Source organism: Eptesicus fuscus, chromosome 11 (genome assembly GCF_027574615.1).
Source record: "Eptesicus fuscus isolate TK198812 chromosome 11, DD_ASM_mEF_20220401, whole genome shotgun sequence".
Classification (NCBI taxonomy): domain Eukaryota; kingdom Metazoa; phylum Chordata; class Mammalia; order Chiroptera; family Vespertilionidae; genus Eptesicus; species Eptesicus fuscus.
The window spans coordinates 25,183,965-25,201,898 of record NC_072483.1 but is presented as its reverse complement, the minus strand read 5'-3'; the positions used below and the strand labels follow the sequence as shown (position 1 = coordinate 25,201,898).

Below are 17,934 nucleotides of genomic sequence, written 5' to 3'. Positions count from 1 at the left end.
ATGAAAGTTCTAAGCGTTCATATATCTGCCAAAGCCAGGGGTCCAGGGAACCAGGAATCCTAGCTTAAGATTCCTGCTCTGGGTACGGTGGGAAGCAAGTATAGAGATGGAGAGACTAAAGAGACAGAGAACAGATAAAGGAGGAGCACAGAGACAGAAAAAGACAGAGAGAGAGGCCCAGAGAGACATAAATAGCGAGGCAGAGAGAGATTAAGAGATAGGAAGTAGATATGATTCCAGTTCGCTTAGCATAACATAATTTCTCAATACTATGCCCATTAGATTCTAATAAACATTTTCTGATGTTTATAATCCTGGGTTCTTCTGGTGAATAAAACCTCTCATATGAAAAATACAACACATCCCACATCTGCAGATTTTTGACACAGCATTGGGAAACTACAGGGCCAAAGATTTTCTTGCACTTATATGTTATCATATTTTATTCTCATAATAGCCCTGTTTGTTAGGTAGAGGAGAAACTGCTATATGTATTTCATGTTTAAAGAAATTGAAACAGATGTCTGTATAGACTTTCCTGGAATCATAGCTACAATAAAAAACTGAACTCTAGAAGCCAGGTTTCCCAGCTTTGGTTCTGGGTTGAATCTATGTATTTCTGTTGGTGGTAACATTCATCTAACCAGAGTAAATCCTTTTGTTTCCTAAAATAAAATATATGGATTGAAAATAGTGTTCTTGAAATGGGACAAAATAATAGAATCATATAAATTTAGGGTGTACATGATCCCAAGGATGAATAATAATCTGACCTATTCAAGGTAAAGATGAAGGCCTGACCTAGAGGTCTTAAGGGATGTGCAGAAGATACACTTGGAGTCTGATACAATGAGGACCTGTCCTCCAGCCAAGTCCTTGCTTTTGTTTAACAAGGGAGAAGTGAGATAGATTTAAAAGCATGTACTCTATGTCATGTATGATTTAGATAGAATGATCTGGTGACGAAAAATTAGGCATGAGTCAAATCCAATTCTTTTCTCAGACTATGCTTGGAGAGTTTAAAATTCCAAAGAGTATTTCCCAGAAATAGTTTTTATAGGTTAACGTACAGTTAGTTGTATACATCTGTTGGCCTGGGATACTTTACATGGCTATAAGGAAATATGACAGATGAATTATGCTGCCTCTCAGGCTATGATAGAGATTCCTGGGTTAGAATGGGTAATATATACACATTGTCATCCACATACACCTACCTCCATCAGATTATATACATGTAAGCATTTATAAAAATATTAAGTCTTAGGATTACTTAAACACTCATTTATAACTTGCTTTTTTGGGATTATTTAATTATGCAAGATATCACCATACTCAGTATTTTTTTTTTTAGTAATAAACATGTCTAGTCAAAGAAGGCATTAATGAAGCAATTCCCCAAATAAAACAGTCCATGATATCTGAGTTGCAGCAGAGAGAGAGTGTGGTCTTTGTAGTCTAATCAAGATCACAAGACTTGTTTTGAGCGTCTGTCATCTTTAATTTTACGGCACTTCATTTCAGAGTAGGACTGCCAGGGTCACATGCAATTAAAACACAGGCAAGATTTGTCTTGTGAAATCTTAACATAAAAAGTAATGTGTTACTCCATTTTAACTTTTCTACTGAACTCTGCGAACTCACTAATTACTTTTCCCCCCTCTTGTCACCTTTTTGATATGACATGTATTTTATAGAGGAGATAGAAGTTTGGAATTTTTTTCTATCATGCATATGATTGAGGATAACAAAATTAAACCAGAGAAAAAAGGAATGCATTTTTCAGAAATACATTCTTTTTAAAAAAAATATCTGACTATTCCAGCTTCAATTACAAAGAACCTCGTAGATCAAATTCTAGGAAATAACTGTTAATCTGCTTAAGTAGGGCAGGTAGAAGTGTAATATCGGACTGGAGGTTTTATAGAGGCCAGGATAGTGAACCGGAGTTTATTCTCTGGAGTGTGGGGCAAAGGGGCTTTTATGGGATTGGCTGTGAAAAGCATTAAAAGCCAGCACCAATGTGGAGATTTGGAGTGCGAAGAAGGTTGTTCCATCTTGGTGATCAGTAAATTGCATAGACCCTTATTAACCTTATTGATAAGGAGCTTAGGGAAGTCCCATTCAGGCTGCAATATATTCTTCTTTTTGTTCTCCTGTCCATCTCCCTTGGCAATCCCAGCGCTTTGTATGGAGCGCCTTTATGCTGCACCTCAAAATTCAGCGTGAGTAGCTGCGTCTTTAAGTTCCCGCCCGAGAAGGGAGCGAGGAGCCAGCCGGTGCACAGGGGCTCAGGGCCTATTTAACTGGTGCTGCGGACACCTGGAGAATGTTTGAAAATGTTGTGCTTAAAGAAGCTTTTATATTGCTCCTCTTTCCATGCAGCTGGGGTCTGCAGGGATCAGGGGATTATTTTTGATACCTGTCGAAAAGACTTATGTCTACACTGATTTTCCATCCCTCACTACTAATTAACCTTATTGTATACAGGAAACAGTCTATTTAATACCTGCATTCTTTCTGTAATGCCAAGTAAAGTGAAATCCAGTGTGAAATCTAGTTAGCGTTTGCCTTTTTGAAGTCATTTTTAAGTTTCCAGTTTTAGTGACTGTGACCTCAGAACTGATAGCTAGAAAAATAGTGAGCTCCAAGCAATTTGGGCTTCAATTGGAGCCTTCACCCGCCTCCAACTTAGAAGCGGCCTTTCACCTGGGCTCGTGGGGAGACTGCAGGGACGGGACTGCCTGGGCCGGACCCGGTGCCCTGGAGCCTCCCGTGCTCCCCGCCGGCTGGAGGGCCAAGGCGTCCTTCTCTTCACACCCCCCCGGGCCGGCTCCTCCTCCACTGACTGTGTTTCTCTCCTCAGCAGCTGCACACCTCTGTCCCCTTCCTTCCAATCAGGGAGGCTAGGATTTGACAGATGGTCACATCGTGGTGACATTGTGTGGCAGCAATGCCAATAGATGCTGAAGGAAAGACAAAGCTCCGAGCCCAGGGTTAAAAGGCTAAAGGAAACCCCCTTGGCGGATGTTTGCGAGAGGGAATAAAAAGGTAGGGTCTAGCAATAAAGAGCAGAAACTGAACTGTGTAAAATGTCACCAAATGATGTGGAAAAACCCACACGTCTTCAAGCATGCCACACAATATGGACTGAGCACACATTTCGTCAGTGGTGTGAGAACGGTTAGTGCAAGTCCTGTTCTTAGAATGTGAGCGTGTGTGTCTCAAGTAAATTTGTCAGCTTCAATGGTGCCAGAGGGAAGGGAGGCTATTTCAGATCAACGCTTTGTATTTGCCACATTTCTGGGCTGTTGAGATGTCCATATATTGGTCAGAAAGCCCATGCTCTATAGCGTTTATCTAACACATAAATCATACATTTGCCAGGGCAGGGGAGGGGAGTGGAAGGTGTTGCTGGGTGTCATGAAGCGGGGACTCTTCCAGACCCAAAGCAAGACATCAGAATCATACCGTCTTCTTCTGCTGAGCTTAGGAAAGAAGCATTTCTGGGGGACTTAGACTTCAAGAGAGGTAGTTGAAGGGTTTTCTGTTTGATGATCCTTTATCGACTAGGAGTTTGTCCCACCAGTGATTTGAGACTATGTTTAAGTTGCTCTGACTAGTTGATAGGAAACACAATGGTGAATTATATTCATACTAGAAGCCCGTTGCACGAAGTTTCCTGCAATAGACTTTCCTTCACCTGGCTGCCGGCACCAGTTATCTGCCAGCAGCAGTTTTCCTCTGGCCACCCGCCGATCAGAGCGCCTCCCGCCAGCACGATCGGCCACCCTGAGAGGAACTCCAATCGGGAGGCGCTCTGATTGGGCAGGTGGCCAGAGGAAAACTACTGCTGGCGGAAAACTGGTGCCAGCAGCCACGCAATCGGCCACCCTGAGTTCCGCCCCCCGCGCCTCCAGCCGGCCCAATCGTGGGCGTAGCGGAGTGATGCAATTTGCATATTACCTTTTTATTATGTAAGATTTAATGGTGCTAATGTTCTGGGTTTTCGTCTTGGTTCACTCATCCAACAAGTGTATACTGAGCACCAACTATGGGCCTAGTATTGCCACGCTCCCTCCCTGCTTTCTTAGCACTCTTCTAATTGAATGAAGAGTGTTTTATAGAATCTAGATATTGCTTCACTATGAGTATAAGATAGCAAAAGTCAGCTGAAGACTATACGGAATGGGTGCCATGTGCGTGTGTATGCATCCTTCTGCCAGGTCTCTCACCAAGACAGCTAGACATTTCCATGTTGACAACACTGCTACAGAAAATTGTCATCTTTCTATACAAGATGTTCACTGTATTCTCATCATTTGGGTGATTCAGGATCACTCTCCTGCAGCATGAGACACAGCATGTCTTGATGCCTGCCTCTTTTCCAATTGTTTTAAAAAGAAAGACTTCTGGGGACTCATTTTTTTCATCTCATATAGAACCCTTAAAGGGCCAGATCTAATTTCAATACAGTATTTGGCAGTATGATATGATAGATGACAGGGCATTGACAAATCTGATCCAACATAGGATAACATCATGTAACACACAGTAAAAGCCACCCCAAGAAGTACTTTTAAAGATGTGGGCAAAGAGGCTTCCATTCTGTCCTCTCTATAATGTAGTACAATGTAAGTAAAACATGTAGGAAAATGAAATGGTACATGAATATTAAAATTACAACAGCAAAAACATGACTGAGATTTAGCCATTTACCCCTAACAACGAAGATTCTTTGTATTTCTTTGGGGAAATATCTAGTGTCCCTCTTGTTCTTTCATGAAAATCAGTATGACAGTAAAACTTTCATCAGGTGTTTTAACAGGAGAGTGACCAGGTACCCACATATGAAGTATAAATATTTAAGTTGTTATATTTCCTAAACCAGTGAGCAGATGGTATAGTGGTTAAGGCAAGGGGTTTTGGAGCCATATTATTTAGATTCCAATACTAACCTGACAGTTACTAACTGCATGGACTTGGGTAATTCTATCATTCCCTCCCCCCTTAGTTTCCTTAAGTATAAATCAAGGATAATAATAATACCTTCCTCCCCAGAGTTGTGAAGATTAAATAAAACAATGCATATAAAATACAGTTCTTGGCACATAACAAGCACTCAATAAATGTTAATCAAAATTGGTCTTTCCAAGACTAATGTATTTTGGTGTTCTTCTGGGTGGCTATAGGAGCAGTATTGCCCAAAGACAGTGGTCGTCAAACCGTGGCTTGTGAGCCACATGCGGCTCTTTGGCCCCTTGAGTGTGGCTCTTCCACAAAATACCACGGCCTGGGCAAGTCTATTTTGAAGAAGTGGCGTTAGAAGAAGTTTGAGTTTAAAAAATTGGCTCTCAAAAGAAATTTCAATCGTTGTACTGTTGATATTTGGCTCTGTTGACTAATGAGTTTGCCGACCACTGCCCAAAGAGAAAGCAGGGAGAAATCAGAGTTGGTTAAGATGGAAATGACCTCATGACCATCTGGAAGCAGAAGGTGGTACCATGCATACTCATCTGACATGGGCATGACTTTACCAAGATACCTTAAGATGGTTACTGACAAATGACAACTTATTGTCAGAGTACCAGAGTCAACCCCGACCCCAATTCAGCCATTCAGCTGGAAATGGGCCTGCTGTGGGAGTTCTGTGTGACAACACATGGTCCTTTGCACTTAGTAGTCTTTATTAAGAGGCGGTGCATGAAGCTCAGAAGTTCAGTAGGGTGATGCTTCGTAAAGTTCATTTCCATATCCATTGTCACTGTCTGAATTCAGGTCTGCATTAACAGAACTATGATAATAATCTTCTGTCTGGCAATGGTGCCTATAATTTCTCCTTGCTTCAAACACTACTCCATACAATTGCCTAGGGAATCTTTACAGCTCTGATAAACTCACTTCCCTGCTAAACAACCTTTAGGGTCTCAAGATTGAGTATAAACTTAATATAAAACTTCTTGGAATGGTGTTTGAGGATTTTTAGAGTCTGGTTCCAGTCTCCCTTTTCACCTTCTTTGGAAGATCGTAAAGCTAATTGTTAGTCAGTAAGCTGGAGGTCTATCATCTATATCCAGCAGGAACAACTTACAGTTTCATGTTTTAATTTTCTTCACTTAATTCCACTAGATAGTCCTACGAGGCAAGAAAAGGCTAGTATTATTCTATTTTTATAGATGAGAAAACTGACACCCAGACATAGTGGATACTTTGTGCAGGACATAACCAGCAAGTGCTGCCTGGTGTTCCCTTGTACACATCGCTTTGGCTCATTCACATATCTCCACCATTTGCTCACGTGCTACCCTTTGCTGGGGACCAGGCTTTGCAACATGGAAGGTATAACACTTGAGTTCACATAAATGAAGGTGCTTAAGCTGAGCCTGTTTAGATGTGTTTTATTAAGTGCCCTTTAAAAGCAGGTTTCACATAAGTTTCTGAATTTCTGGCTTCCCATGGAAGATCTGAAGGTCTGGCAAATTGTGCTCGCATTTGCACAACATCCACTGGAGTGAGTGGAAGCCAACTCTTTTGGCCAGGGGTGAGCTTACGTCTTCCCGGCTGCTTCCACTTCATGATGCCTTACACCTGCTCCTCTTGACTCACTAGGTTACCTGCTTGGCCCTAGTAAGCATTTAAGTTTGCAAACCTTGATTTAAAAAAAATATCCATCTACATTCTAAAGATAAGATGAAACCTTTTAATTGAGGAAATAATATGTGATTGTTATGTTTGAAGAAAGTCTTGTTGTTTTATATTAAGACTTCATTTTCCAAGGAGAGAGGTAATATTATTTTGATGTTATTTTTTATTTTTGACAATAGAGCAATTTGACCCAGAATTCTTAGTGACAGTCCTTTTGGATGAAAATCTTTTCAGGACCCTTTAATTAGGAATTGACAGGGTGATTAACTTATAATTCACAAAAATAAAGTGAAAAGGAGAAGTGCAGGTCAATTTCTGACTGTGTTAAACTATAAGGACAGCACCACTGGCAAGTGATTGTTCCCTTTTAACTGCTTTTCTAATTTTTCTTAATTGGATCCTTTGTTTTCTAATTGGATAGGGAGAACCATCATATGGCTTTCAATTATTAGCTCTGGCACGGTGATCCTGTCATATGGCACATGCTAAGTAGTCAGACTGTCAACATATAGGACAAAATGCGTACCATCTCCAAGAAGCTTTCTGTGTAAGAGAGGGGTACCCCCTCCCCCATGTCCTGTGTGAGTCCACAGAAGTCCATGCTTGGTTTTCCAGGGAGACTGTTTGTACTTGTGCTTCCATTATCTTAAGGTAATAATTTCTTAAAATAATTGCTCATCATAATATAGAAATGCTTCTAAGAGTACAAGCTTATCATTTCATTCCTAGAAATTGTGTATGTGTACACATACGTACATACATACACACAGACAAACGCATACGCAAGAAAATGCCAGGGGCCTCAAAGGAATTTGTTTCTTCTGCCCTCTGGTGAATTTAGATATTCTCTTCCTAATAAAGTTTCACCATGACTTTCTTATTTTACAGCTTCCATTGGATGTCTTTTGCCTACAGGATTAAATCTAAATATTTTATTATGACCTATATCTGACCCCAACATTTTTCTTCAGTTCCATCCTCCAAAATGGCCAGGCTACAACCTCTGTTCACAGAACTTCTCACTGTCCCTTGGAGACAGTGGGTCTTCCACAATTCTGCTCATGTCATTCCTGCTTCTTAGTATGTCTTCTACACTTTCCTTTGTCTGGTTAATCTTGTTCATTGATCAGGATTAGATTGAAAGGTTTACCTTCCCAGTGACACTCACCTGACATCCAAGGCACAATTTGTTATTTGTTGTTTTGCAACCACTGAGCTTGTTGGTATCTCTGTACTAGCTTCTGCTCATTCCTTTATTCAAATATACTTTTTAATCGATAAAACTGGCCAAACAATATTCTTTGAACATCTCTATGTATGAGTGTTGAGCCCTGGGGCTACAAGGTTACCAAGATGGCTGTGGTCCCCGATTGCATTGACGTGTAACTAATCCTTAGATGATCGTCTCCCTTGCTGGACTGTGAAAGTACAGAGGGTAGGAATATCTGCCTTATTTTATATTTGTTCAGTAGTGCCCAGACTTGCACCTGGCTCAAACAAGATCAGGAAGAAATACTCATTGTCTTTTCATGTTTTCTGGATGGAGAACATAGATCAGCTTTATAAAATCTCATACCTTAGTGAGTTAACCAACGCCACCTACAATCCTGGCTTTTAAACTTGGAACAGTTAGTTGACATAACCATGGTTGCTGTCTTTGAGACGTTATGGAATCTAATGACCTTTTGGTCTAAGCCTCTTTATGCCTTTAGTGTGTACATGTCAGACCCGGTGATGGGCACTTTGGCTCAGCACCGTGGAATAGTCTTTTCCCAGAGAAGAAGCACCGTCTCTGATTAAAGGCCCTTAGCAGGCAGGGACAGGGCACAGCTGGGCTTTGAATCCGGCTAAATCCCATCAGATTGAAAATCAAGAAGCTGGTGCGTTTGAAGATTATAAATCTGGAAAGCTGCGGAGACATGGGGCTGGGAGTCCCTGCTCAGAGCAGGTAGTGCCACTTCTCTTTGGCTGTTGGTGCTGCTTCCTCTGGCTGATGCTCCCCAATGGCTTTAAAGATGGGCACGTGGAGGGATAAGATTTTAATTCTGGGGACCTAACCCTACTCCTCCCCGTTTGGAAAAGAGAAGCAATTAACGTCTTGGAGAAGACATAATGGAGACTATGGATTGTCATGGAAATGAGGAGGACTTGAAATAAAATGCCAGAAACTCTTGTTCCATGGCTCCATGTTTTTCTGAAAGGCATAAGTACAACTTCAAATATAAGAACAGTTTAAACCTGGCAGGTCTTTTAGCTCCCTGTTACCGATGACTTTAAAATATGTTTATATTGATTTTAGAAAGGAAGGAAAGGAAAGGGAGATAGAGATAGAGATAGAGATAGAGATCAATGATGAGAGTCATTGATTGGCTGCCTCCTACTAGGGATAGAGCCAGAAACCCAGGCATGTGCCCTGACCAGGAATCAAACCATGACCTCCTGGTTCATGGGTTGAGGCTCAACCACTGAGGCACACTGGCCGGGCTGTTACCAGTGACTTTAGATTACAGGGTTCTGCCTCATGTGATTTTCCTTGGCTTTGTGATATGTGTATACGTCCTGCTTGATAAAGCCATGCTTTAGCATTTATTGTGGTTGTGTCTCTGTTCTTGGCCACAAGCTGACTCACTGATGCCATTGCCAAAATGAAGACATTCAAGAGGGCAGGGGAAGTCTCTCCTTCCGCAGGCAGTTCTGTGGCTGCTGGAGCCGCCTGTACCTCCGGCTGTCCCTTGAGCAGACTGTCTTTGCCGAATACTCCATCCATGTAGGCAGCCTATGCCTCTGAGCTCATTATTGCTGTAAGTGTTTGCTCTTGGATTCGTGCTTCGCGCGTTTTATTTACATGCTTTATTTTCCATTTTATGAACAAATCGATAACTAGGCTTATTCTTTATCGCACTGGATTAGTTTTATTTATTCCGTTTGAATTTGATTAAAAAGCTGTCAAACATAAGTCTACATTTTTGTCTGCAGACTATATTCACAAAGCTGGGTCTGAGATGTGTTCAGCTAGAACATACTTTTCAAAAGAAAACAATGTTTGCTACATTCTAGACAGTTACTCTTTTGTTTATCTACGACAAGGGAAACTAACCATCAAATGGAGAAAGCAATCCAAGTCTAGTCAAGTAATCCTTAGGGCATTTGAAAAAATGCCTTCTAAAAAAGTTTTTTCCCCAAGATTGATTTAATGTAATTCACCAATAAAGCATCCTCAGAAGCATAATAAAAATCCTACATAAAATGACATAGCCAGGGAAAAGAAGGATATACAGTTTGATGAAGCTTCAAAATGGATGCTAACATTAAAAATGAGCAGTCATGCAATTCCTGTATAATATAAAGACCAAAATTGCAGGGCACTAATTTTGCCTCTAATTTATAAGACAGTATGTTTATGGGACTGCAAATAGTATATATAAAGAGCATATCCAATGGCAAATGTTTTGAACTGTCATTTTTCTTCAGAAAAAAATTCCATTCAACAAGAACTTATACTTACATCCCACTACATAGCACCAAGGATAATCAGACTACATTTACACATACAAAAATGTTCTTGAGAGATGCAATATGTCTATTTTCATTATGAACCCGACCTCCTTTGTTCTATTTAAAAATTATTAATTTCTTTTGGTTCTTCTCACATATAAGAAGGAGTGTGGGAGCATGCATGAGGCAGCCAGGTAAGGAGAAGGGTCACCTGTGTGTGTAGATACCCTCAACCTCACTCATTCACTCACATATCTACACACACAAAACCACACACCCAATGCCTGGGAGCAGCATTAAAATGATTTATTTGGATATGTGTTATACTCTCTATAACAGCACTGAAGGGGTTAATGCAGAACACATATAGGCAAATATTGTCAACTATTTTATTCAAATGTTTGGAACTTAAACACAAAATCATCATTAAGTTTTCACAAAATGAGGCATCTGTTGCTTGAAAGGAAAAAAATATTTCAGAAATATGTTTACAGAAATGTAAAAATATTAGGCATCGAGACAGATGTGAACATATTCAGTAACTTGTCTTGTCTGTCAGTCTTCCTCCGAGCAGAAGATCTTCTTGTACTCGCTCAGCATGAGCTCAGCTATCTGGTTCTGGTACACCATGTGTATCGCCATGTTCCCCGTCTCATTCTCAGCTCGCAGAAGGGTGGGTCCGAATACAATCCCTAAGCTCTGGGTGGACATGAGGTTCTTGGAGGCTTTGGCCACTATCCTGTGAAGAGAGAGAGAAGGAAAGAGAGAAAAAAATTCCATTGGAGTCTGAAGTAAAATTGTAGCTACTTTTGAATGATAAAGTTCAGTGTTTTTGAATTCTTTTTTTTTTAATTAAATTTCAGTTTAAAGAAGGAAAGTAAGGGTGCTGACTGGCTTTGGCAAAACAGGGAATGCAACATAAGCAAAATTTTTTTCAGTTTGCAGAAAAATGATGTCAACCACACTATTTTATCTTCTACTCTTTATGCTTTACTGTATGGAAACAGAACTGATGACTTTTGGGGGAATAATTCATTGCCATGTACAACTTTTTATCCCCTTGGTACCTAGCCATTGTGGGTGCTCTATGAATGTTTGTGAAATAAACATGTGAATAAATTGACAGCAAAAATTACTGTGGAGATTTCATGGGATTCAGCCTTTGCAGGGTGTATAGTCAGTGGGCTACACAGCCCCCAGTTAGAGGAGGCAGGAAGCCCTCCTCGATTTCCACCCTTTCCCACACCTAAATCTCTAAGGTACCACTTCTGTGACCTAAAGGCTATGCCTTCTCTCCCCAGAGAAAGATTGAGAAGGACCAAAGCTATTCATTTGTGACTCCCCACAGCACAAGATCATGGTGAACAAAATGTCCTTGACCTGGTCAATATCAATAATAACCAAGTATTACTCTAAGCAATTTTATTATCTCATTTAATCCTCACAACAATCCCATGAGGTAGCTTGTATTATTAAGCCCATTTTACAAATGAGGCCAAGAGTGATGAAGTGTCTGATGTCACAGGGACCTGAGGTTCAAATCCAGGTAGCCTGGTTCCAGTGCATGTGGAAACTTCATCGCCGTGGTGTGGTGCTAATGATGCTTATGCTTAATAAATGGGCTGATTTTTCACTTTGCCAACCTCCACATGATTATTAGATAATTCCATAAGAGGGTCTGAAGTTTTATTCTTCACTATAGTATTGTGATGGACAGGTTGGTTACAACAGATTTACTGTGGGCAAAATGACCCTTAAATTTGGACTGAATATTCAAGACATCTTGCCCCCCCCCCCCCTTTTTTTTAAATGGAGAGCATTTGTACTTGTGAGAAATATTGGCCATGGCTACATATCTGGAAGAGATTGCCATATTTTTATTGTATAGTGAATTATAGGAGACTTCAAGTTTAAAGTTTCCTTTGGAGTATAAGAAACTATGCTACATATGAGTGAGATCATGTCATATTTGTCTTTCTCTGACTGGCTTATTTCACTTAGCATAATTCTCTCCAGGTCCATCCTTGTTATCTCAGAGGGAAGGAAAGGGGGAAGAGATTAACCAAATAATTTATATGCATATATGCATAACCTATAGACACAGACAATAGTGTGGTGAAAGCCTGGGGATGAGGCTGGAATGGGGAGGAGGGGATCAATGGGGGGAAAAGAAAGGGACATCTGTAATACTTTCAACTATAAAGATAAATTACAAAAAGAAAATATGCCACATTGCTACTACATTTACCAAAAGTCAGTACAGTAGAATGATTTTAACATCCTCCTACCTTGAAGTAGAGGCAAATGGAGTGGTCCTTTGCTTCCCTTTAACACACATATTCACCTTGATTTAAGAACTCGCTTAAGCTTCTCCCAGAACTCTTTATTATACAAGTTATTAGTAAGATTCATGGTGAAGAAAAACAGGTTTTCTCTTTTGGTTATAAAGTAATATCATTTTATGATACCAATTCCTTCAGTGACTCCACCACACACACACACACACACACACACACACACACACACACACACACACCACAACACACACACACTCACACACAAATTGTTAAAGGTAAATATGGAAAGAGATAACATAACTAATCAATCAATTAATTAGGTAAAAGTTGCTTTACCAACATCGCTCTTTTGTAGAAAGGTCAAAGTTGATGAGATTTATTTAGCAGAGACAGGGCTCAGAAGTCAAAGAGCATGGAGAAGGTAGAATCAAAAGCAAGAGGGTATTGGTAGTTTGAAGGTGAAGGACTGATGTAAAGCATCTTGGCCAACTGGGTAGAAGAGCGCTAGGACCCGGAGTCCAGGAAAAAGGGACGACGTAAGGATAGATTGAAGACTAAAGATATATTTTCTACTAAATAATGGCTATACTTTCAGTTGGCAGCAGAAACAGTGAGATTTGGGATAGCTGGGAGACAGATTGCTCCAAACTCACAAGGGTGAGGCTAGAAATCAAGGGCGGTCCAAGAGCTCATTGTTGGAGGGGCAGTCGTGGCCGTGAGGAGGTTTATGGGGGTAGAAGCAGGGAGAGTCCGTGGCATCTGGAGGCACTTGGGTGAGTGGAGGCGGAAAGAGGTAATTTAGCTCTCTGGAGCATACCAGAAAGATGCAGCATGTGGGACCCAAGTCAAATGGGATTAGACATTTTTCAATTTCTCCAGAGATATTTATATTTTTTCCTTCTCAGCAAAGGTCTGGCCAAAGCTAGAGGAGGAAACCAAAATCGAGTTTAACTAGGATGGCCAGTAGGAGGCTAGAGCTGCATGTCACACTCCCCTTGGGAAAAGGGTTCTCTATCTTGGCTGGCAGGTCACGGAAGAGAATTCTCGCAGTGGATTTCTGCCAGTGTGTCAGTTTCCTAAGATTTCTGTGGACAAATGTTCACTTTGTGCTTTTATGCAAGTGTATACATGGAACAATCATTTCATTTCAAACCTGAATCATTCGTGTCCATTTCTCTGCCAACTTAATTGATTTTAATAAAACCAACTTAACTTACGAATGTTTTAAAATAACGTTGTTATAAGTAGAGTTTACTAAATAACATATAGTTTTGTATTTTTGTTATACTTGCATTACTGAAGGTTAAATTTTCTTAGGTTGGATTGTTTCCTAAGTTGGGAAAATCAAGTTACTTGTAATAACTCATAGAAAAATCAAATGTATTTAAGAAAAAAATAAGAAAATGTGGATGTGTATTGTGTAAAACATAAGCTTTCTTGCTTATTCACTGTTACAAAATGTGTGTTTGCTTGTGGGTGTATAATATATAAATATCAGCTAACTAGTAGTTGGTATAATGAGAAATTAATCAATCTTTAGGTTAGAAAAGATGCTAATTGTGAAGACTAATTTGGGGAGGAAGTTACCAACTATTAAACTATATGATTCATGTAGATAGGCAATATATACTGCATATTCTCATATTAACATTTGAATTAGATTATATTCCCTTTCTAATAGACAGTGGAAATAGACTTGGGGGATGTCTAGGAAAACGTATTAATGCTATTATTATAAACTTCATTATTCAAATGTGAACTTAACTACTTTCTACTTCAATAGACTCTTAAATAGTTAAGTGGTTGATTTAGGACCACATAGGAAGTCAACCACTGTTTCAAAAAGTAGGTAGAATACTATCCTACAAAATTATTTAAACCTTAGTTTTGGGTGTATTTTTTTTGTCTCACATCAATGGATATCATAATTCTATTCTCATTGTGGGGATCAGCTTAGCACTGCAAGCACCATTATTTCTAAAGATTTCTACTGGTAAAACATATGTAGAGAAGAAACAGAGGCTATTGAAAGAAATAAAAGCACTGCATGACAAAAATAAATTCAATTTAGTATCTAAGATGGAAAACTGTCAAATAGAGTAAGTTGTATTTCCAGTCGCTTAAAATAAAGTTGGGTTGTATTATTGGAGGTGGGGGGAGTCTGATTTAGAAACCAAATACTAGGGGTTTGGCAATACCTCCAGGACAGCTTTCATGAAAGTGAGTTCTGCAAAACACCATTTCTGTGATAGATTTTATAAAAATAGCACTCCAGAGTAAAATAAGTTTGAAGGAAGCTGTGTGCCATTTTTCCTTTTTCTTAAAAATTCATACTGCATAATAAAGGTTCTGACAAGTCCTGCAGAAAGTATCTTTGTTTACCTTTGTGTGACTCCTGTGTTCGCTAACTTGCTTGAATGTTGTAGATTCTTCTGAGTGACAAGGAGGAGACATATAAAAAATGTTGCTCTAGTTCAGGGGTCCTCAAACTTTTTAAACAGGGGCCAGTTCACTGTCCCTCAGACCGTTGGAGGGCCGGACTATAGTTTAAAAAAAAAACTATGAACAAATTCCTATGCACACTGCACATATCTTATTTTGAAGTAAAAAAAACAAAACGGCAAAAACACCCGCATGTGGCCCGTGGGCCGTAGTTTGAGGACGCCTGCTCTAGTTGCTTTGCTAAGAGCCTATTAAATAAGTCTGAAAAGACTATGGATTTTACCCTCTCCTATGGCACCCTGGCTTCAGAACTATGGAGTAGCTAACTCAAAGAGGTCAGACTCTGGAGCTCTCTGGAGAGTTCCAGCCCTCTGGCAGGGCTTAGATTTCATTAGGCCTTAGACTCCATGACAGTGTTATAAATTTTGAGCTGCAATTTAACCTGATTTCAGCAAAGAACTAAATGACACTCCCCTACTGTGACCAAAAAATAAAAAAAAAATAATATCCAAGAAGCAAAAGAACACATTTGAGGGAGAAAAGTGAGGGCAAAGACATGGCTGAGAGATGAACATAAAGTGAAATATGGTGAATTGATGGATGGGTAAGAAGGTGCAAAAACAGTTGGACTTTAGATCAATATTTGGAAATTCCTCTACATGTTTGTTTACTTACCATTAATTAACTCCTAAGATATCCTTAGAGCAAAGATACCTGATTCTAAACAACATTAAGAGCTCCAAGTTTAGTGCCTGTGAACACTTGACTAATAGGAAAAAGACCCCAAAGTGCAACTCTTGAAAAGGGCTATTTATTAATACTGTTTAGTTTAAAATAGCCTGACAAAAATAATTATGATTTTATGAATTTGTTCATGAAATAGCACTTGATATATATTCATTGTAAAAGGACTTCTTATACCGCTAAGTAAAATTCAAGTTTATAAAATCTTGAAGTGGGTAAGAATTCATTTTTCTGGCAAGAGCTTAAAAGGATGATATACAGTTTACAGCATAAAAAGGAGAGGAAATGCCAGAGCTACTTTTTGCAGAGTCCAAATGGAAGGAGCAATGATCCATCAATTTAAGATTATTTTAGAAACAATCTATAATCCAGTGCTACAGATGTTGGACCCCAGACAAAAAAATCCTTGCAGCCTTATGTTGGGTAAGTTTTTCCAAGAGTGAGCTGAATTGCTAACTCAAAGAAATTTCTTGGTTGCTTAAAATTACAGCCAAATGACTCAAACTGAAAGAGAGCTTTACTAGAAAACTCAGAATTAATGCTGAATTAAGAAGACCAAAGCATTTAATAATAGTCCAGCTCTAAACAGATATATGGATGCAAACTTCCTTTTAAGTTTGTGCTTTGCTTTTACCATTAATGACTTGCAAAGGAAGTTGGAAGCCACATAATTGCCTGCAGGACAACTCTCAAGTTATTGGAAGTGTATTAAAAATGCTCCCTTCCCTTTCTCTGCAATGCTGGGATTGTCCAACACAGATAACTTGAAGGTGCTTTGACTTGAATGGGGAAAGTGTGGTGGTAAATGTACTCCTACCATCAGGTCACTAGCCACTGTATGTGAAATGTTGATTGTGACTTTGACCACTTAAGTGAAAAAGGCTGTGTACACACACACTAGAGGTCCAATGCACGAAATTCGTGCAAGGGGCTCAGCCCTTGCAGCTGCAGCAGCTTGCCTTGGCCCTCACAGCCCTGACTTCATCCAGAAGGTCGTCCAGAAGGACATCTGGTCTAATTAGCATATTATGCTTTTATTATATATATATGTGTGTGTATATATGTATATATATGTATATATATATATGTGTATATATATGAATTAGCAGGAATTCCACTTTCTCCCTTAAAGTTATGGCTCTACGTCAGAAAAATTTTCAAATATGGTCAAAGCAGAAGAGTGCATTCACCAATGATTACACATTGAACACATGTTTCAAAGTGGTCATTCATTGGTAATTCAGCCCTTGGTATATGCTAATTTTTAAATAAAATGGTTTAAATTAATTGTAAAGTCTTTCCATTTAGATCTGTATGTCTTATTATTATTAATTTTCTAAACAAGTTAACAACTATGCTCTGAAACAGGAATTATTGCTATATTTGTACATTTTTGCTTTTCAATAATCTTTAAAGCCAAGTATATATAATTCTCTCAAAGCACATTATGGAAAAGAAGCTTTATATGGCAATTGCATATTCATAGCTGACATGGCCTTATTCTTTATATTTATTAAGTACCCTCTCTCTTTGCACAGATTTCAATGTAGAAGATTGAACATTTTCAATTATTCACTTGTTTCATATTTTTATTGATTAGACATTATAGGGAGCTTCTAAAGTGTCTTTTAAAGCAATATTCAAAATATCTAATAAGATAGAAGGAATGATAAAGTAATAAGAATGAATAGCCTATGGATTTCAAAATGACTTATTTCCAGTTGGAATATGTATTCCACAATGTGACAACAACCATTGATAAAGTGGGTTATTACAGCCAAATCCCTTAAATAGTAGATAATATCATAAAGAAACACTAAGAATTATTATTTGCTGAATATCTATTATGTGCCAATCACTATGCTTCAACTATTTCACAATTTTGAAAGACAGATTTAAAAGTCAACTTTAATTTCTTTTTTTTTATTACATTCAATTCAAGAGAATTTTTAAATTGATTTGAGAGAGAGGGAGAGGAGGGGTGGAGGGAGAGAGAGAGAGATAGAGAGAGAGAGAGATGAATGTGAGAGAGAAACACTGATTGGATGCTGCCCATATGTGCTATAGTTACTTTGGGGAGAATTCATGCAAACCATATCCCCTGCAAATAAAACCTGCCACTTTTTGGTGTACATATGATGCTCCTACCAACTGGCTAGGGCTCAAGAAAATTTAAAAAGGTTAGAAAAGTATAATAAAGAAAAGATTCACCAGTAACCGTAAACACAGTAACTCAATGTAACCATTATTCACTGAGTACCTACTAGGTGTTGGACGCTGTTCTGGGTGTCAGTGACAATGCAATGAATAA

General features: G+C 39.1%; 1 protein-coding gene across 2 annotated transcripts in view; it reads right to left on the bottom strand.

The window, feature by feature from the left end:
- Positions 1–10,515: 10,515 nt before the first annotated feature.
- ARHGAP15 (Rho GTPase activating protein 15) overlaps positions 10,516–17,934 on the bottom strand; it is a 648,004-nt gene continuing 640,585 nt past the window's right edge. For both annotated transcript variants that reach the window (XM_008143494.3, XM_054722880.1), the window contains exon 14: positions 10,516–10,879. In XM_008143494.3, coding sequence (XP_008141716.1) covers positions 10,696–10,879 — 184 coding nt within the window. In that variant the 3' untranslated portion in view covers positions 10,516–10,695. The remainder of the gene's footprint in view (positions 10,880–17,934) is intronic.